Below are 22,059 nucleotides of genomic sequence, written 5' to 3' on the forward strand. Positions count from 1 at the left end.
GAGAAAGCGAAAAATCAATGAATGTCATCGCGGAGGTTGAAGAAACTTTATTTCAAGAGCTCTATGCCCCTAAAAAGAGCGATTTTGGTGCAATGGACCTCGTTAAAATAAGATTTATATATGCTATAAGCCATCACAGCACGCTTGGAACAATGATAAGCTACCTTTAACGCGCTGCTGTGGAACGGATGCAACCTACAGCTACCGCAAAATGACTTGAGACCTCGATCATTTTCACACGTTTTTAATTGCAATAAGTATTAAACCATTGTGTATTGCATAAAAGGCAATTGTTTCACTCAAATCAATTATGATGTATAATACGTACACAATGGGCTATTAGCAAGACAATGTTACTGTAGAATTGCTTTGGGCATTTTATTAGAATAAAGTAGTGATAAGAATTCAGAGGAAGCTCAGCACCGCCTCCAAAAGGACTTGGATCTTCCGAGCCGTAAAGCTGTCAAAAAGCCTCTTATCAATGAGCGGATGAAAAAACAACGGCTAGCATTTGCCAAAAAATATGCCCATTGGACCACTGAGCAATGGAGAAAAGTAATGTTCTCTGATGAGAACAACTTCCAGGTCTTTAAGATGGGGTCTACTACGGTTCGGCGTCCAAGGTCATCTGATCGTTTTGATCCTCGATATACAGTTCCGACTGTTAACACCCACAGTCAGTCATGGTGTGGGGAAGTTTTTCTGGAGAGAAGGGAAGGGGAGGCCTGCACTTTCTTCCAAAAAACACAAAAATGAACGCTGATCTCTATATGCAAGTTTTGGAGGAGCATATGCTCAATTTCTTCCACATTCATGGCTCCGAGGTGTTCATGCATGATAGTGCACCCTGCCACAAATCTAAAAAAGTAACAACTTCCTTGAACACCAACAAATAAATGTTCTTGAATGGCCTGGCAACAGCCCAGATTTAAATCCCATCAAAAATTGCTGGCACAAAATGAAGAGAATGGCCGAAAAAAAAACTCCTAACCTGGATACTCTTAAAGAAGAGCTGAAAAAAGTGTGGTGTCTGGAAATGACACCGGATTATTTTAGAAATTTAAGCGACTCTATGCCCAAACGCTTGCAAATGGTTATCAAAAACAAGGGCAATACGACAAAATATTAACAAAAGTGACTATTTTTAATACAAGCGTTATTACAAATAAACCTGTGTTTTTCTTTAAAAATAAGGTAGGTCTCAAGTCATTTTGCGGTAGCTGTAGTTCATACCATGAACAGTTCGGACCGTCAGTTCGTACCTTGAAAAGATCGAGAAAATTTTTTTAAGAAACTTGAAGTCGCTGATTGCATTTTCCGCAATCATTTTAAAATTTTTCCCCTGAAAAGATCAAGAGAAAAAATAGCTCAAAACCGAAGTCCGCTGATCGCAGTTTCCGCAAACATTTTTCCGCAGTTTCCGCTAACTCTAACCATAGAGTAATCTATGCTCTAACCCTCGCTGATTGCAAGTTCCGCAAAAACTTTTCCGCATTTTCTGTTAACCCTTACCCTATTTCTAACCATAGAGTAGGCTAATCTATGCTCTAACCCTAGGTAACGCCTAGAACATCACACAGCCAGGGCGAAAGAGAAAATTGAATTGAGTCCTGTCTTTGTCATGAGTTACCATGGGTAGGTGGGGAGGACAGGTTATACCTGAGACTGGTATATAAGTTCCCCCCACCCCCCTTCGGAATGGCCCATTTCGGTGAGTCCGATTTGGTGAGTCTGATCCCTTAACGAGGGATTTTTTCAATTTTTTTTTTAAATTATTGAGTACCGTAGCCTAATTATCATTTTAGGGTTAGGGGTTAAAGGTTAGGAACTCACTGAATCAGACTCACCGAATCGGACTCACCAAATAGTAGCAGACCCACCCCCCTTGGTAACTCATGACAAAGACAGGACTCAATTCAATTTTCTCTTTTGCCCTGGTCGTGTGATGTTCTAGTTTTTTCCCTAACCCTCGCTGATCGCAGTTTCCACAAACATTTTTTCGCAGTTTCCGCAAACATTTTTCCGCGGTTTCCGCTAACCTTTACCCTAACCATAGAGTAATCTAGGCTCTAACCCTCGCTGATCGCAGTTTCCGCAAACATTTTTTTGCAGTTTCCGCTAACCCTAACCCTCGAGTTTGTTTTAAATTGTTTGGGGAAACTCCGATCAGCGACTTCGGCTTTTTTTAGTTTTTTCTCTTGATCTTTTCAGGGTACAAACTGACTGTACAAATGGTTCAAGGTACGAACTAGGTTGCACCCCTGTGGAACGCATGTTTTCGCTTGGAAAGGATACTATGCGTCCCCAATGGAGCAGATTGTCAGACAAATGTTTTGAAATGCTTGTGTTTCTACAAAGAACTAACTAATAAGCTAAAGCAGCTAATCACTGGGTACAATACAGTCTCAAAGCATAACACCTGCTCTTTATTTATAGCTATTGTATAGCCTACATTTGGTTGAAATACTTTCGTTTTGTGAGACCATGGCTAAAATAGCGCTAGAAATTAGCGCTGACGCCGTCAATTTCTTTAAAAGCTGACGCAGTACTTTACGTCGTAAAGTTTTTAGGCAATTCGCGCTGACGCCGTCAATTTATTTCATTGACGCATACAACACTGTATACATGCTAGCACAGTGTTTTTTAACCACTGTGCCACGGCACACTAGTGTGCTGTGTGAGATCGTCAAGTGTGCCGTGTGAAATTATCCAATTTCACCTAATTGATTTAAAAAAAATTTTGAAAACAAATTAATTATTATCTGTAAATAATATACCATTGTCGAGTGTATGTGCTGCAGTAGTGACTGATAGCGTAATCATGTAAAACTCTTGTAAACATAACTCTAGTGCTAGATGACAGTAGGTAGCGAATTGCATTGTACGTTGAGACAAGAGAATTAGTGAGGCATGAAAGTGACAGCTGGCGGCAGGGTTGCCAATTTGGCTTTGCTGATCTACCTTTGGACAGTTTTTGGTTGACTGCTGCCAAGGCTGACTGCTGATGATGATGATGATGATCTGTGTGAGGTGAGCTTTTCGAGCCTGACTGCCATCAAAACTAAAAACAGAGAGCGATTGAAAGCTGTTGAGGAAGAGCTTCGTGTGTGTCTTTCTTCAATTCCTGCCAGGGTATCAGCTCTTTGTTTATCCAAACAGGCACAAGTTTCACACTGAGTGAGTAAAATACACTGAGATTGACATTTTGTACATGTAACTCTTCATATTTCTCAGTGTAGAACAGTTAAATCTTTCCCAAATTTAACACCGGTCGAAAATCAAAATTACAACAGCTTTGCCTTCTGCAATTTCTGCTCGAATATCAACTTTGTGATCACTGATCATCCAAACAGGCCCAGATATTGCACTGACAAAAACTGAAAGTAAATAAATTGTTGTTGTGTTGTATATTTTTTGTATCGTTATAAAATTTCGTTTAGTGTTCCTTCAGATTATTTTAAAGCATAAAGTGTTCCGTGGCTCAAAAAGGTTAAAAAACACTGTTCTAACATACCAAATTGCAACAATTTTTGTAGACTCAGATTACTTACAAACCTTTATTTTTTCAAAGGTAAGCTTTTAGAAATGATATCATTCAAGAAATTTAATCCTGATGGTCAGAATTTTAAAACATGCAAAGTAGTCTGCCAGAAAAGCAAAAGTTGTATTGACTGTAAGTACAGCTATATACCTATGTCCTATGTAGATGAGTGATATCTTGGGAGAAATTATTATATTCTTTGTGTGGATTGGAATGGTGACAAAGAATTACCACAGTACAGTAGAAGAGCAATGTTCACAAATCACAACAGATAATAAAGAACAAAATACTATTGAGTCACCCAGTTAGCACAGTGAAGAGTTGTCACATTAGTTTTTCCTACAATCATGAGAATTTAACTTGCAGTATTTAACCAATAGTAGAAAGGGTGAATAGAAAAGTCAATTGTCTTGTTAAGAAGTAAGCCCATTGCCCAATTGCCATGCTTCTAGTAGATCTCAACTGAATGACTTGCACTACTTCGCCATTTAATCCATGAGTTACTTACATAGATATATATTAGGGTGGCTCTTAAAATTGAGTTTTTGAATTTTGCTTGGGACACCCTTTCAAGTGGTGAGGTTGTCAGAAAAAATAACTCTTGCAAATTTTTTTTAAATTTGAAGTTGATTTAGAGGTGGCCCTCCCCCCCTAAAGTTCTGTGCCCTCCCTCAAAATACCAAATCTGCATATCTCGAAAACCACTTCAGCTAGAGATACAGTTTTTGTGTTAAAAGATGCAGAAAACATGGTTTTCTATCTGCTTTCTGAACATTGAATGCATCTACCTTGAGTAGAAAAGCAGTTATTTAGAAAAAACGCATTTGACCAAATCTTGATTTTACAACCTTTTTTGTGACCACAAAACCGTCTACAAAATTTCGTTTTTTTGTCTTAATTTTTGCACCTTAGAGGGAACACTGGTAACGATATTCATTTCAAAATGTAATTCTGGTCAGTACTGGAAGAAGCGATATTATCGACAATATTTTACATATTGCCTTGCGTATCGTGACAGGATGTCTGCGACCTACACCATCGGACAATTTCCCTGTCCTTGCAGGCAACCAACCAACTGAGTTTCGTCGCGAAGAAGCCATCCTGTCTCTTTCTCGCCGCACTACGAACCCCAACCACTTGCTCCACTCAAGTCTCTATGAGTCTATGAGCGAGCAATCGAGCATCCTCGGCAACTGAAATCGAGACAACCATTTGTATGTGACGCACAACTCCTGATGAAAACCGCTGAAGACCAATCCATCAGCGCGACTACCTGGGAGGACAACAAATGGAGCTCAGAGTGGAAGAAGAACTCCTCAAGACTCTAAAGTTGTATCTCCGACACCAGCCCCCATCCAACCGGAATGCATAATTTGCCAAGGAAGGCCTGGGTGCGGCTCAACCGCCTGCGTACTGGGCTAGCCTACAGGAGTCAGACTATTCCGCTCCAACATGCACAAATGGGGGATGGCTCCATCCGCAATCTGTGAGTGTGGCAAAGAGGAACAAACCACAGACCACACCATCTGTAACTGCGCCAAATGGGGTGCGTGGTCTGCTTGAACTGGATGACGAATCAATGGATAAATGGACGAATCAAAGGATTGCTGCTCGACACTTGCTCAAGCATCTAAACCGCATCGCCACTGCCCAAGAGTGGTAAAAGACAGAGCCCTTGACCCCTGGAGTAACAAAGAAGGTTTAAACGAAGAAGAATCGACAATATTGTTCTTGTTGGAATTTGGAAACAGTTTCCTGTGTTCAGTAACAACTTGCAAAAGAAACTGAAGTTGTGGCTCATCTTCAGTTAAGATTTTGTTAAAATCCTGGATTAGACTTAGAGCAACTCCTCTCTCTGCTCTGTCATTCACTACTGAAAGTCCCTTCGCCATGTGTAAAGCTTGAATAAATGCACCATCTTCAGTCCAATGAGCAAGATCCTTTGAAAGTATAATTATTGCTTCATCTTCACCCAACAGCTGAAGAAGCCATTTTGAATTAGAGGTGTAATACTGTTCTAGACCCTTATTGCTAAGAAACGCATCTACTTTGATGCTTGGTCTCCTTGGTGGACGTTCTCCTGTTTCATCTAACATGGTTGCCACCATTAGCTTTTTACTTTCCACAGACAATCAAGAGTCAAACAAGGCTAGTCCAACCATTTCTTCGGACAGATACCATGAATGCAAATCAAGCTTTTTGCATAAATCGCCTTCGCCATCCAACAAGTGCGATGCATAGCACCTGAAGCTGGAAAGCGGATTCCACGCTCAGGAGTTTCTCCAAGGAATATGATAAAAAACGGTTATTTTAGCTATGCATGAATGCATAAAAGTTAAAGAATACTTATTTCGTTTATTGCTTTACCAGTTTTACAGGTTAGTTTATGAACTTTGTTAATTGAATAGGTTGGGCCACAATACTTGTTTAGCACTGTTTTGTGCTAGAATACCGAAAACAGGTTTTTTCTAAATAACTGCTTTTCTACTCAAGATAGACGCAATCACTGTTCAGAAAGCAGATAGGAAATCATGCTTTCTGCATCTTTTGACACAAAAACCGTATCTCTAGCTCAAGCAGTTTTTGAGATATGCAGGTTTTGTATTTTGGAGGAGGGCGCAAAACTTTAGGGGGGGAGGGCCACCTCTAAATCAATTTGAAATTCAAAAATTTTTTACAGGTGTTATTTTTTCTTACAACCTCACCTTTTAAAAGGGTGTCCCACACAAAATTCAATTTTTTTTCATTTTTTGCCAAATAAGAGCCACCCTAATATATATATAGAATTTTCCGGTTAATCTGCACATATTGCGTACATTTGCATTTTTTTGTGATGTCTCCATGTGTTACTGCATGTACTTTTTTTAAGTGTTGTTGCTTAGATTTTGTCATTGTGCAATAATCACAGTCATTGCAATGTCATTTTTAAATCTACAATAGTTTATCTGGCCAAATGATGTTTGCTTCACTTTTAATTAAACTAATCAAGCAAAGATTACAGTACTTGTTTTCTCACTTTATTACATACATCACACAACTAAAATGATTTCAAAAACTAAAATCGTTTAGACGGTTCTTACTGTGTTTACAAAGAGCAACAAGTTGTTGTTAAAAACATGAGTCGTTCACCTCCACCGGGATCATGGTACCCTTCTCAAGGTAGGCCTAAAGCTTTATGATGCTTATGTTGTTAGTAAATTGTTGAGGAGCGATCTTCCTGGCATCAGCACTACCTGACTATTCACTATAGAACAGCGAGCAAAGCGAGCAAACCGAGCATTGTGTTTCGCTAACCATTTTGGTGTAGCCAACACATGTTTTTACATGTAGCTTTTATCTTCCTTGGAGCAGTCTTTGCTTGTTCACTTTCTAGTATTGGTAAACAATAGTTCATAATTATATCTAAATTAATTACCATAAATTGGGCAATGCAATAAAGGTCTTTTGAGCCTGGAATAATAATATGACCCAACATATCTTACACACTGTATTTTTAGGATCAATCTCTGGACCCCCTCCTATGCCCACAAATCCAGACAGAAGATCACCGGGTATATGACCAATTGACCATGTTGCAATTTAAGTTATGATTGTGTTTATGACATTGCTGTTATGTCAAGCTACAGTGACTGGAGTTTTGAAATTGTTTGTTGCATTTGCAGGATATAACCATGGACCACCTCCAGACTGGTATAAATGGCATGATCCAAATAGAAGAAGAAGTCCTTCTCCACAAAGAAATGGTTCTCCAAGAGATCATTTAGCACAAAGACCATCTTCTCCACTTGATGACAGAAATTCTTTGCATCGAATAACTAGTCCGCGTAATGATCGTCCGCCTAGTCCAAAGAGCTTTCAGCATTCATTGTTACAAGAAAGACCACTCAGCCCAAGAAGAGAAGTACATCTTAGCCCAAAGCGAGAGCGGTTATCTAGTCCCAGAGTAGACAGACCTCAAAATTCCCCAAGAAGACTGCATAGCCCTTCTTTAGAAATGCGTCATAGTCCCAGGAGGGAAAGACCATTGAGTCCACGAAGAGAGCGACCACTGAGTCCACAAAGAGACAGACCGCTTAGTCCTCGAAGAGACAGACCACTTAGTCCGCGTCGAGAAAGACCACTGAGTCCTCGAAGAGACAGGCCACCGAGTCCTCGAAGAGACAGACCACCAAGTCCTCGAAGAGACAGACCACCAAGTCCTCGAAGAGAAAGACCACCGAGTCCTCGACGAGACAGACCACCAAGTCCTCGAAGAGACAGACTACCAAGTCCTCGACGAGACAGACCACCAAGTCCTCGACGCGACAGACCACCAAGTCCTCGAAGAGACAGACCACCAAGTCCTCGAAGAGAGAGACCATTAAGTCCACAAAGAGAAAGACCACTAAGTCCACGAAGAGATGCTAGACTAGTTCAATGGCGATCAAGGTCTCCTCCCAGACTCCGTGGACCTCCACCCCCTCATGATTGGAAACGAAGAAGCCGGAGCCCCCCTCACTGGATTAGACGCAGCCCTCCTCGATATGGGCCTCCTCGAGGAAGAAGTCCTCCAAGAAGTTATTGGGGCCCTCCACCACCAGAATGGGACAGGTATCGCCCTCCACCATACTCAAGTCGTCGCTCCCCTCCTCGATGGCTACCACCATCATCACAGCCATGGGATAGAAGAATTAGTCAACCACCCAGTCCAGGTTAGTAATTAGTATTCTCAGCTGTACTTGAAAGTTATCCCTGATGCATGTCTTGGAATACCTATGTTTTATCATTAATAGATTTTTTTTATCTTGCATTATGTGAAAACTTGCATGATCTGTATCAACATTTAACATTAGAAACACAGCAAATATGTTGAATAATCTCTTTTTTGTTTGTTTTAACATGATTGAAAAATTGCTTATACTGTATTTTAGAGATGTACCGATACCAATATTTTGGCCGATACCGATCCCGATACCGATATCACCTTTTTAGGCCGATACCGATACTGATACCGATATTTTGGCCGATACTTTGGTGTTACAAAAAGAAACAATTTTGGCATTTGCAAGGAATTATATCAAATGCTAAGCTTTACCTTATTTGCAAAAAACTATTAAAAAAGCTTTTAATTGGCATAATTTATTAAAGATTCAAGAATCCAATCTCAACCGCATTGTTGTGTCATAATAGTCTCTCTGTAGGTATCATGGCTGATACAGCCCTCGATGTACAATGATGTTCCAGTTTGATCGATCTCGTGCGTCTTGCCAAATTTTAGTAGGGTTTTTGATTTGTGGTTGAAAAGTAAGTCATAATAGTAGGTTTTAGTAATGAAAGACCACCGTAATTGAGGACTGGGGTATGAGGGAAGAAACATTACTGTACATCATAATTGGGGTTTCTGAAAAATTAATAAAGTGTTTGCGCAAACTCTCCAAATAGGCTATCATAATTGATAATATGATGTAAAATGTAAACCAAGTGATTTGCGTAGTCGTACAAAAACTATTCGACAAGTAATGTGCGACCTAATGGCGCTTGTCGTGCGGTTGAAAAGCTTTTGCCAGGCCAAGACTACCCAGGTAGCAAAAATGTGTACTTTTGCATCGTTTTTACGTTGCTAAACGTTTAAAAAACCCATGTAACTTGGTTGTTTTTAGTAAGCTGGTTCTATCAGTTTTTGATTAAATTTCCACCTTTTGTTGTAATAAACTCACCAAGCTTAAACAATGTCATGGCAGAATAGATAGGCTCAAAATGAAAGCAATGGAACTACGAATCTTCACTAAACTAATCAAAATGGTCTTGTTGACCTAAGATGACCAAGGCCTATGAGAGGGGGGTACGAAGGGTACGGTGTATCCTTGACGGCCCAAGCCTGTGTTTGTTGGGGGGGTCCGAAATTGTGGTTTTATAATTTACGCGCAAAAATGTTTGGTTAAAACCATCCTAAACGACTGATTTCAAGCATTAAAGTTGTTATTCTTTAGAGGGGCCGTAATCTAGCAAAAGGGCCCAGAAAGGTAATCGGGTGCTTTGCAAGCAAATTATGGGCCCAAAGTGGTAATTTTATGCTTTACGTGCAAAAATGTTCTGTTAAAAGTACCCTAAATTAAATCATAAAAGTTAGTTATTCTGCTGTCCGGGGCGGCGAAATATTTTTTCCCACGAGATTTCTGTCTCATTTACATATTTTGGTAAAAGTTTGTATTAAAACCGTGTGAATGCAATGTTCTCTCGTTGGCACGGTTGGTTCAGTGGTATCATCCTCTGCCTAGTAATCGTGAGAACGAGGGTTCGACGCCCGTCGAAGTCAAACTTTTTTTTTCTTTAAATTAATTTTTGCGGTGCACAAGAGCTTTTCAAAAAAGTAGGGTTAGGGAAAGCTTATATTTTATTATCATTGCAAAATTTTATTGGCAAATAGTTATTTCGCAATCTGAATCAACCAATCTCTCAAACACTTTCGGAAAATCTTACTTTTAAAGTGACTAAAATCAATGAGACAGAAATCTCGTGGGAAAAAAAATTTCGCGTCCGGGCGTACACTAGCCATTTCAATTCTTGTCGATGTCAATTCTTGCTATAAAACGGCTGCCGAGAAACATATAGTTGATTGGATGGTCTAAATGGCTAGCGTGGAAGCTACACCGTTATGGTTAGCGAATCGCAACAGCTCTGCCTCTGTATACTAGTGAGTGCTCAGCCTTGTGCTGATAGCCGGGAAGAACGCTCCTTTCTTCACAATGAGGTTGTCATCTTAGGCGCAACAAGACCATTTATTGATTTGTTTAGTGAGGATTCGTAGTCCCATTACTATTATCTTGCGCCTACTTACTCTGCCATGACATTGTTTAAGCTTGGTGAGTTTATTACAACGAAAGGTGGAAATTAAATCACAAACTGATAAAACCAGCTTACTAAAAACAACCAAGTTATATGGGTTTTTTAAACGTTTAGCAACATAAAAACGATGCAAAAGTACATTTTTGCTACCTGGCTAGTCTTGGCCTGGTTTTATCCTCTGCTGAGAGTAAAAAAGAAACACAAAGAAAAGAATGATAAATATTGGAGAAACTGTGTCTCCTTCACAACTTAAGAATCGAACAATGCAAAACTGCTAAAACAAAACGTTTTGTTTGAGTGAAAGAATCACTGTAAGCAAACAATGCCAAAAGGTGCGGGCATGAAGTCATGGGAGTGTGAGGTATCAAAAATTTGAACAGGTTGTTATTTTTCTACATGAATGTGATGTTAGTTACTACTTTAAAAAATCTATATAATATCTTTGCTTCTGCAGAAAATCCCCAGCAAACGCCTTTTTTTACATGTTTAGTATCGGCCACAGTATCGGCCAAATTTTACCGATACCGATGCCGATACCGATACTCAAAAAATGGCCGATATCACCGATACCGATGCCGATACCGATATATCGGTACATCTCTACTGTATTTCAATAAATAAAATACCGTACATTTATTTTACACTTATACACTAGTGCAGTGCAACTAGTTATAAGATAAACATATTTCATAGGGTTTACACGAGGGGTTCCCAACCTTTTTCACACCGTGGCGTGGCCCTCTTTGAAAATTTTGAAAAATCAATGGCCTCCCGTTTTCAACCCTTTGAAAAAATTAAGAAAGGCCATTTTAATTGAAAAAGTGTACTAGTATTTTTATTAAATTTTAATTTATTTCTTTTGTTATATAGTGTTGGAGGGGACTTAGAGATGATAAATTAAAAAAGTTAATATTTTTCAAATTTTTCCATGGCCTCCTTGAAAAAGGCTCATGGCCCACTTGGGGACCATGGCCCCCAGGACCAGGTTTAGAACCCCTGGTATTCACCAAGCAATAACATTGTTATGAACACCTTGCATATGCACTAGGCCTATGCAGCTATGCACTGATGTACTGTGCTATGCTATGTACTGATGCACTGCATATGGCTGACAGAATCTACTGCACTCTTTGCCAAAATATGCTGGTAGTCTTTTTCTGCATTTTTTGCAGCACCATTACCACCACCACGTGATAGATATCCAACTTCTGGACCAACCCAGGAATCTACTCCTAAATGTAAGCTAATTTTAAATGAAGTTCCTTAGTCTAGCGTTTAGTTTTGTTTTCCACACAATTGAGTCAACTGCTGTCAGTTGCTGAGGCCGTGCTAAGGATTCTAGCAAAAGAAGGAATTTTGAGTCGTTTTGAGGCCAAAATCTACCATTCGCTTTTTTGTCGTATCCAGAATTATGCTAGGTATAACAGTTGAAGATTTAGGTTTTGTGGACGGGTAAGGCAAGGAAGCCAAACTTAATGTCCACCTTCAGACGTACATTTAAGTGTCCTGTCAAAGACACAAAGTTCTGCAAGCCTCTGGTTGGTGTTGAACCAGTTTCCTTTCGAGTTGCGTACCACAGCTCTCACCACTCAACTATGCAGCCGATGGAATTTCATTAATTTTTGCGGACAAGGAAAACCATTCACCTGTATGTCTGTACTTGTTCGGATTGGGCTAGTTGCTGCGTGTACATGGGCGGTTTTGTGTGGATGTCTTGGGATAGGGTCTGCTACTATTCGGTGAGTTCCTAACTAGGGATGCACAATACAGAATACCTGGCTATTCTAGAATATTCTAGAATACTTAATTTCGAATCTATTCTGAAATTACGCGGCAATTTTTTCCAAATAATATTGAACAAAAAACAAAAATATTTGTACATACATTATTTTGAATTGTATTAGTATCACATGTCAAACAGAGTACAACATATGATAAATCAAGCATCATAGTACGATGCATCATCATACGGTCACACGGAAGTTCTGATAACTGCGCAAACCCTATGAAGGAAGAAAAAAGTCGCGTAGAACAAACAGTCCATGAAGAAAAAAGTCGGCGCGCAAGACAGAAAATATCAACTTTACATTTGTTTAACGTCGCGCACTGTTCATTTAACAGATTTATTTTCGAATCCTGATATCCAAAAAAAAACTGCAAATTGCGATTCGAATACATTGAGATTCGAATCTCTAAGATTCGATATTTTGTATTGTGCATCCCTATTCCTAACCCCTAACCCTAAAACGGCAATGATAATTAGTAGGGCCATTTAAAGTCATTAAAGTCATATTTTTTTCTATGCATCAGTAAGTCATGAAATCAATTTTAACGCAAAAACCGCATCCCTACGAGGTATAATAAGAAAGTTATAAAGTCATATAAAGTCATACCGTTGTATACTTTAAATAAAAAGTACCAATTTAAGCGGTGAAGCAATTAAGCACTAAGAAAGTAAGAGTCACTGTAAAGAGCGTCAAAAATTCAGTCAACGATCCAAAGTTGACTAGTCAGTTAACAGAAATATGCCTCCACTACAACAATATTTCAAACTTAATACTCAAAATGGAAAGTTGTACGTAGGCTACACCATCAAAGAGGCCCATGCTGATCTAAATGCCCTTGATTTCTGAAAAGATCCGCTTGAGCTCAAAAATTACATTAAGAAGCGATTGGACAAAAACGATGTGAAACAAATTATGGAGCTACAAGACATTTCACCAGCGCTTTATGCAAAACTGCAAGTGTCAACCCACATCAGCGTCTGTGGAGCGCTCATTTTCCTTACTAAAGTCATTTTTACGTCCAAATCGTAACTTCAAAGACTCTAACATTCCACACTACATGAAACTGTACTACAACAGTAGTTTAAAATAAAAATGGATGTGTATTACTGTTATGTTGCGTATGTTTTACTCTTTAGTTCCGTGAGTGACGTTGTTCGCATGTAAAAATAAACGATTTTCACATAAAGTCATATAAAGTCATATTTTCCGAAAAATAAAGTCATATTATTGATTTTTTAAGGTCATATAAAAATGGCCCTAATAATTAGGCTACGGTACCCGATAATTTAAAAAAAAAAATTGAAAAAAATCATCGAATAGGGATCGGACTCACCGAAACGGGCTATTCCGCTTGGGATAAGGGTTGATGTTTTCACATTAGATTTTTCCGATCACTTTCTAGGCCAAATAATTTTCCGGTTGTGTATTGCCCCGGAACCTTTTGCTATTCTGTACTCTGCAGCAAATGCAACCTCCTAAACACTCTTTGAATTCAACACACTCTTCAGAGATGAAAAAAGTATTTTGGTCCCAGCTTAAACTCGCGATTTCGTTCGCAAACATCAATTTAAAACGACGCTGTTAACATCGTTGTGTTGTTTTACAGCTGGGTTCTCTTCAAAACTTGATGATAAGCCGGACAATAAGGTAAGAGCTTCTCCATACTTATTCCAGCTCCATACCTTCTCCTTCGCCGTCGTGTGGTCGTAAAACTAATTCAGTTATTTGACGCAAACTTTTACCCAAGTAAAGACATTTTGTATGATACATCACATTAATGTAAACTCAATGTCTGAAAGAGGATCCATTTACGGAAACGTAACCGCAAACAACCCAAGCATCAAAACTGCTTTTTACATCGCTTGGCGTTGAAACGATGTAAAAACGACAACTTTTGCTGGCTGGAAATGTAGTACATGTATTTTGTTTGTGTTTCTTTTTTCAAACTCTGTGGTTATTACCAGTTGTGCACTGTCTTCGTCTTTTCAATTTTTTCACGCAAGAGTGTGTTGTTGCACAGCATAACTGTTGAGGTTAAAAGTTTATTTTTTCCATTTTACTTGGCAGGGAGCGGATGGGGTTTTGCCTCTTGCCGATGAAAAGGAAGACGACATCGAAAGCTATGACCTTCCAGACTATGATGCTGATGTGGGAACAGGTATGACAGTTCTTCAGAATTACTTGAGTGTAACTGTACGATAGTAGTTTATAAACAAGTTGCAAATATTCTTTTTTGTCAACTCATTTTGATCACACTTCGTTGAAGTAAATTTTCCCTTATCCATCAGTCCTCAAAGTTTATGCTTTGTGTCTAAAAATGTTTTTGTAAGTGCTTGAACATGAACATATCCTAATTTGAACATGATTCAGTTTGCCTCTTCCTTTTCTCCTACAATAGGATGTTGTTGAACCAAGTCTAATATTTTATCCAAGTTCAACCGCGTGAGTTCTACCACACGTTCTATGGATGATCAAGCACATGGTTTGCCAATCGCTAGTTTTTCTACACACAATTGCTCACATTGTTGCAGGTCAGAAGTACGTCGTTGCTGTCTCGGGGTACTTCTGCAAGATTTGTCACAAATTCTATAATTCTGAATTATCCGCTAGAGGGACTCATTGCAAGTCGCGGTCTCATTATGACAAGTTCTCTGTAAGAATGTTATTACTTTTCATTAGAATAGAATGTCGATATCGGTAAAATTTGGCCGACGCTACCGCCGATATCTACTGAGAACATTCAGCAATAATTTGTCAAAACATTTATTTAGCATTGCGAGTTGATGACGGTGAAATTGTTTATTTTATGAACTATTGACATCGCTCTGATATGGAAAAAGTAAGTATTCTAGCGGAAAAATCGTTCTTTTTTCAACGTCTGCAGGTACTGTCTAAATTTTTGAATCGTAGAAGTCGCATTTTTTGCGGAGTAACCTATGGGCTCACTGTCTTGGTTCTTTTCAACGAAATAACCTTTGACTTCATGACTTTGCAGAAATGGCTTTCAGACAAAAAGGAGGCTGCACTGTTGCGAAAGAGAACAGAAGTCCCGGCGAGCGATGAGACGGTAGAGGGTGAACCCCCTGCCAAGCAGATCAAGCTTGAATCTGATGCAGGGGCTCAACCAGCTGAAGAACCTGGTATTTGTCTTCCAACGGCACCGTGTTGTTTAAACCACTTCTTCTTATCCCGTTACGCTATGCTGAGCATCTTTCTATTAGTAGTAGTTTGGTTTATTTATAAAGAAAACAATAAAAATTCGTCAAGTGCTTGGCGCAGTATAGAATAATATCCACAATCATGTAGTTCCATGTAAAGTGCTTCTGCAACGTTTGCAGCTTGAAGTACTTTATAAACATGAGTTCGAATCCGTGTCCCGGGTGCGAAATTTTTTTTCCCACGAACTTTTTGCTATTTCGAATAGAGTTTGTATTTATACCGTGTGAATGCAAACATTTTTTGTTGGCGCGTTTGGTTCATTAGTCTTGTGTTTTGCCTTATAATCGTGAGGACATCGGTTCGACGCCCATCGCAGCCAATTTTTTTTTCTTTAGACCTACATTAATTTTGGCCGTGCACAAAAGCTTTTCAAAATAAGTACGGTTAGGGCTAATGGGTTGGGGTTAATTTCTAATCAATTCGGAAAATCTTACTTTTGGACTAGTGACCAAAATCAATTTCTTTTCTCAACTTTTTTAAGCTTGACTAGATTAGATGTGTCTCCAGGCTACGTTTTTTTCAAGTTCAATGTTTAGATTTGGACCTGGAGGGCGAAAATCGATAAAAACAGTTACGCGCACCGCGCAGTAACCAGTAATGGCTACACATACAGAAATATGCAGATGAGACAGAAAGTTTGTGGGAAAAAAAATTCGCCTCCCGGGTGCCGTCTTTGCATTGTATTGAAAGTTCTTGGAGCGAGAACTTTTCCAGAAATCTTACATTTTTTTCAACCTGAAAGTTTTATTCATTTTTGACATTGTTGGTCGACGTGATATCTGCGGCGTGCTTGGCCGTAAAATATGGACACATGGTTTCTTTTTGTAAATGTTAGGTCACAAGAGTACAGTATTTGTATTAGCTACGTTTTTTCTCCCGTTGGAAACACTTGCATCAGTGCTTGACAGTGCGCAACTTGTTTTATCATTAGACTCCAAGTATGACCCATCTCAACCAACCCAACCGGAACCTGTGGCCAATACAAGCGAAGAAGTTGACGTCAGTGACGTTGACGTTAGTAAAGAAAACGAAACAAAGCCGGAGGACAAGGCAGCCGACTCCGTGGTACGTTTATTTCTTGCGTTTGAGTTGGCATTGTTTAACACATGTAAAAATGTGTATGTACAATGCAATGGTATGGTTACTGTGCGCAAAATGTTGCGGTTTACTCAAAATCACACACATTTTTTTTTATAGGCATCTTTACTTAGTCTTCACTAGGTTTATCATTTGCGTTTTCGTTCATCTCTTAAAACTTTTGAGTTTAGATGGAAGTCTCATCTCTGAGTGAGGAGAGCGGCGCTGCCCAGACCGAGGACAGTGCAGATGACACTACTTCACAAGCAAACGGAGAAGCGAAAAAGGCAGTTGTAGGTTGGTAATAAACAACTTCTTTGTCCAATTGGAATTATGTTCTTTCATATGACTTTTTTTCTTAATTTTGCAAAACAGAAGCGTCAAAAACCACCAGACTACGCTTTATCGATATCAAAGCCGGCCTTTTAAGGTTCAGAGCATAACACACATCCACTGTTAGAGTTGCACTGTTTTTCATACGTCACTTTTTTTTGGGCTAGCAAAAGTCGTTCTTTTTGCAACGTATCAACGTCTGCTGTCGTTGAAATGATATCAAAACGGCAACTTTTGCTTGCTGGGTATGAACTATTATCAGTCAAAACTCATCCCATACATTGCCTTAGGATATTTTTTTATTTATGTTTTGTACTTGACTTCATTTCCCACAACACGATCACTCCATTGCGTATTATTACAGATGCCACACTGCAAAACTTGAAAAAACTTAAAGTCAGCGAGATCAAGGCGAATCTTGAAAAGAGAGGAGTGAAAGCAACTGGGCTCAAGCCCCATTTGCTCAAGTGTCTTGAGAAGGTAGACATCGACATTGTCATTGAAAAACTTTACTACATTCCAAATAAATCCGTTAATTAAGACCCCGTGGTTTTCGAAGTAATTTTCTGCCCATTACTTCTGATTTTCACTTGCGTTTGTTTTCACACGACTTGAACGTGCCAACATACAATAGAACACAGACCATGTTGAATCCCACCTTATGGATTTCTGCCTCAAAAGACAAATCTAGTAATTCCCCTTACCTGCATGACATGTTATTTGGATTAGGATTTTGTCTATGTGCTTGAGTAACGACTTGCGTGTTGTTTGTTTCTAGACATACGTAAGCAACTTTGGTAAAGAGGTGATTTTCTTGAATCATGGCTGATCTTGCGTTAATTCGAACTATGTATAATATATCGCACATGCCCTTCAAGTGTCACTTTTATTAATTTAGTTTATACAAGCAATTCTTTTTCGATAATGGATTTGTTAAAGATAAAACGCTTGACGTTTATTGCTATAAAAGCCTGTGTAGAGTATCTTTTTGTTTTATTTAGTGCTTGGCTGTGGGCTAAAACACTCCAAACTAAAATTGTTTGGGGGTGTAGAAAGCCGATTGTTCGTGTAAAGAAAATGTTAATTTTTGCCATAATTTTTTCCATTGCTGCAGGTTCTTTTGGAAGAATCAACTGCAGTTGCCTCTGAGACCGAGGAAAATGCAGAGGAAGAACAAAAAGTAAATGAGGAGCAGAAGCCAGGTGGTGGTGGGTAGTCGCTTTGGATCTTGAAGATTTCTTTATTGCCAGGGTCAAGTCATCATAGCGCCAGTTCAGTTCATGAGCAGTTAGTTTTCTAAATAAGCTTACACCAGGTTTCTGTTGAGAAGCTAAAGCTGCGCATTCTGTGGTGGGATGAAACAAGCAAAATTACTTGGTATCTGTACAGTTCTTGCTGAAAATCGTTAGTTGATGTGGTTTTTGTACTTGAAGCGCCGGGTTGCAATGTTATACGCATGAGAAAGGTGCAGTGTCTATGACAGGTAAAATTATTGCAAAGTTTTGTGCATTATTCTGACAAGTTGAGTTTTGTTTAATAGAGAAATTCTTTGTTTCGCAGATAACATTAAGTCAAAAATTGTTTCCATTAATTGAAAAGCGAAGCAAATTTCATCAATCATGGCAAAAAGAACAAAGCCACTAGCCGTCTAACGATTGTCTGTCATCTAGGAAAAAAATCCAAAAATACATTTAGTCCTGCAGTTTAGTGATATGTTTTCGAACGAATTCTTAAATAAGCTTTACCTTTTGCTAAAGTTCAGTCCATACCATACTACTACTAGACAATGTTGCACAATAATACTCAGGGCATGACGTTTGAATAGATGTGTGTTGTGATTGCGTAAGCAGCGGAGTTTCAAGAAAGACTTGACAGCCGTGTAAATGTATATAATTTTCAATAAAAAGTATTGTACAGTAGATGGCACAATTAGTAATTTAGAAATTAGAGCTACTGTGTATCGTGATTTTATCAGCAATTTCTCTGACTGCAGTCACAGATACAGGCGTTTACCATTAGTGACCTACCGGTATATAGGAAGGCGTTTTTTAACTTTGCAGTATCTTTCCACAATGGAAAAAGGGGACCCTAAGCTACAGGTATTCCAAAGAGCAACTGCTTTCAGCTGTAACGTTGTGCCTTGTTAAGTAATTTGGCCTAAGTAGGTATGCAGTGACTTGGAAAAGTGGGGAACAGTGGTACACAGTGAGATACTGAAGTCTCCCAGGTAATATTTTTGCTTGTTTCATCCAATCAAGTAGCTTTCGTTTCGAAGCAGATATAGCCAGTTCAGTCAGTTAGTTGTTCGTGGCGTAATAACACCAGGAGAACACTAAAAGCAGTCTCGTTATCTCAGTCTCGTTATTAACAAAATCTAAGATATTGATAGGCCAGTTTCTCTTCCTTGGCTTTTGTGCCGTCATAAGATGGATGCTTTGTTGACAACCCGGTTCTTTTAAATTGTGACTGTTGGTTGGCACTAGGTATCCAGCATCGTCGCTGTATCAGTGAAGCCCATTAGGCCGCAACAACTCCTTGCGATCATTTGTCAATTCACGGTCGGCTACTACTATCAGTAACTGTAGCGATACATCCAAGCAATTACTTCAACGTTTAATTAAGCGAAGGGCAATGAAGCCAAGCTTCGTGTCCTTTTCAAACTGACCCTTGCGTATCTTTCCAAGACAGTCCTAAATAACGTTGACCTGATGCTCTTGTCTCACTGAGCACACACGATCCGCAACACCAACATTCAATCGCTTTTTGTCTCTGTAATTCTGTTTCACTCATCTATCTCTATTTTTTGTGGTATTGAGGCTTTCACCCGATCGTTGCATATTTACATCAAGTGGCCGGGGAGGTAAGGAAGCTAATCTTCGTGTCAACCTTCAGACATGCCTTTATGTGTCTTGCCATTGCCACATGCTCTTGAGCCGTGTCGAAACAGCGCCCTTTTGAACGGTTCTCACTTGGCTGTGCTTATTTCTCAATGAAAGACGATTTCAACCATTTTAGTTTTTTTTTTCAATCACAAATTTTTCAGTTGCAGATCGCTGAAAGTTATAATGATCCAGACGACAAAACTAATACCCAGACAGCAAAATCCGTGGATTGTACATAACAGATATTGAAATAATGTAAAAATGACCAATTTTGCTGTCAGGTAGTTCTAAGGTCGGGGAAAGCTTTCCCACTTAGCAATCGTTGCTATTTTTTTTTTACATTGTTTCAGCATCTCTGAACGCAACGTATGCTGTCTGGGGAACGCTGTAGAATAGTGGCTGCTTCATGGTGGTGCCGAACAGCTACTGTTTCATCCAGACCAAGCATCTTGTGATAGCACTTGCTCGACTGTAGCATACAGAAGATTAAATATGATTTCTTTATATTAGTATTTTTATTATTGTGTAAAGGCTTTATTATATCCTGGTTTCGTAGCAATAAAACCTTTAGATAGATCATCATTAAGAATGTCATAAACAATTGTAACTCTTGCATTCTCTGGTGAATTGCGCCACAAAAGTAATCAAATGCTATTTTGATTAGCGGACAACAAAGCGAATTCAAACGAAGGCATCATGTGCGTGTTGAAACTTGTCGAGTCTGACGTGGAGCCAGAGAACCGGAAAGCGCAGTGGATCACTGAGCGGGAATTGGAAAGAGAGCTGCTGCAGGTAACCATACACTTTTTAGAAACTGATTTTCACGCACGTCTTAAGATTTCAAACATAATTCGGTCGAGTCATATTTTAGTGGTCACTGGTTAGTGGTTAGGCTGGGGATAAATGTTACACAAATAGTGGGTCGGCATTGTAAACATAAGAGTATGTAGTTTATATCAGTGTTCTTCAACCGAAAAAGTGGATAAATATGTTCACCAAAACAAACTACAAATGTACGTGGGAATGCGGGGCTTGCAGGCAATCAAGCTAGCACTACGTCTGCTTTTGCATGTTCTGAAAGGGGACAGATAACGTTGAAGAGCACTGGTTCGTATGATTTTGTCACATTGCTGGTATACAGTACATAAAATATGCATACATCTGTTGTACTGCTTTTACTATTTTCTTTGAAGGCTTTGACTTGTTTTGGTAGAGTTTTTGTGCTATAAACATTTAGAACCAAGTAAAATCGCAACGTTAACCCTTTAATATGAGTGACGTTTTTTTTATCTTAAAATCATCTGACAAGCAGCCACGAAATCACTCTTTCTTGATACTGTAATTTTTCGGTTTAGAACTTTGAAAAAGTATTCATACGGTAATAAATTTTAATGTTTCTCAACCCGAAGCGTTCCCAAGCTGATGTTTTCTTTTCGTAGTTGGACGGCGTTAAATCCGTGAAAAGTCTGAAAAGCAAGCGCACCAGACTGTTCAACGGACGTAGAACCAACGTTGAATGGACAATCACTCTCATGTACGACGGGGAAGTTGCTGAAGATGGTCTGAGCTTCAGCATCCCTTCACATCAACACTGCCCCTTTGTGGCTACGTTAGTGGACAACTGAATGCTAAGTTCGGTCCTCTCAAGACTTTTTCTTTCGGTGGTCCCATTGGCACCACACCGCCTTTCAACGACGCTGTACATAATTTTCAATGAGCCACAAGTTGTAGTGTAGTAGGATTGCGGGGTTTATTTTTTTGCAGCTTTTCTCCGCAATGTGTTTACTTACCATAACTTGCTTACCGTGAGGAAATAGACCAGGCTTCTTGCATAGTGCTTGCTTTGGATGTATTTTCCAACAAATAGTGCCATTCAGTTTTCAGTCGTGTTTTGGAAGGTTACCGTTAATCTCCATGTTTGTCTATAAACTTCGCACGGAGCATTTCAAACAAAACAAAGGCTCAGTCAAAACGTTTATTAATTTGATTGAATTAGAAAACCTGTTGTGTGCGTACAAACCGTGTGTAACTGACGAAAAGCTTTGATAGATATCCAGAGAGCACTTGCGTGGACACCACCTCACTGTTAGTCTTTAGCGGCTACAAAATTCAACTCAGGTTCATAATATCGTTAATAATTTTACAACAGCATTTAGTTGTGTAATTCCAATATGTAAGGATCAATTTTTCAGACAACTCTCTGCCGAGCACAATTGAGGTATAGGGTAAACAATAAACATTAGGGCGGGTCACGAAATCACTTTTTTTTTGATATCGACCTGCCTCATACGGATTTTGATAGATAGACACCTAAAATTGTTGTATACAAAATTTCAGCTCATTTGAACAATGGTTTGGGATGAGGAAATCGCGTTTAATTTTTGCCGAAAATCGC

The 22,059-nt window shown here is 39.1% G+C and overlaps 1 protein-coding gene across 5 annotated transcripts; it reads left to right on the top strand.

Annotated features, from left to right (window-relative positions):
* The first annotated feature begins 10 nt into the window (after positions 1 to 10).
* Positions 11 to 21,999, top strand: LOC145778196 (uncharacterized). 5 transcript variants are annotated; one of them, XM_082589644.1, is made up of 14 exons: positions 11 to 35; positions 7,039 to 7,092; positions 7,204 to 8,232; positions 11,539 to 11,604; positions 13,760 to 13,800; positions 14,221 to 14,311; positions 14,685 to 14,806; positions 15,149 to 15,293; positions 16,304 to 16,437; positions 16,641 to 16,746; positions 17,147 to 17,262; positions 17,897 to 17,990; positions 20,329 to 20,456; positions 21,104 to 21,999. In XM_082589644.1, exons 2-14 carry the CDS (start codon positions 7,062 to 7,064, stop codon positions 21,287 to 21,289), a joined length of 2,289 nt encoding a protein of 762 aa, XP_082445770.1. In that variant the 5' UTR covers positions 11 to 35; positions 7,039 to 7,061; the 3' UTR covers positions 21,290 to 21,999. The 5 variants fall into 5 exon arrangements, with proteins under 5 accessions (XP_082445770.1, XP_082445767.1, XP_082445768.1 ...); XM_082589641.1 differs by lacking the exon at positions 11 to 35 and adding an exon at positions 6,617 to 6,700; XM_082589642.1 differs by lacking the exon at positions 11 to 35 and adding an exon at positions 6,617 to 6,700 and having other exon boundaries at positions 17,897 to 17,984.
* Positions 22,000 to 22,059: the final 60 nt, after the last annotated feature.

This window comes from Aplidium turbinatum, chromosome 10 (genome assembly GCF_918807975.1).
Source record: "Aplidium turbinatum chromosome 10, kaAplTurb1.1, whole genome shotgun sequence".
NCBI classification, from domain to species: domain Eukaryota; kingdom Metazoa; phylum Chordata; class Ascidiacea; order Aplousobranchia; family Polyclinidae; genus Aplidium; species Aplidium turbinatum.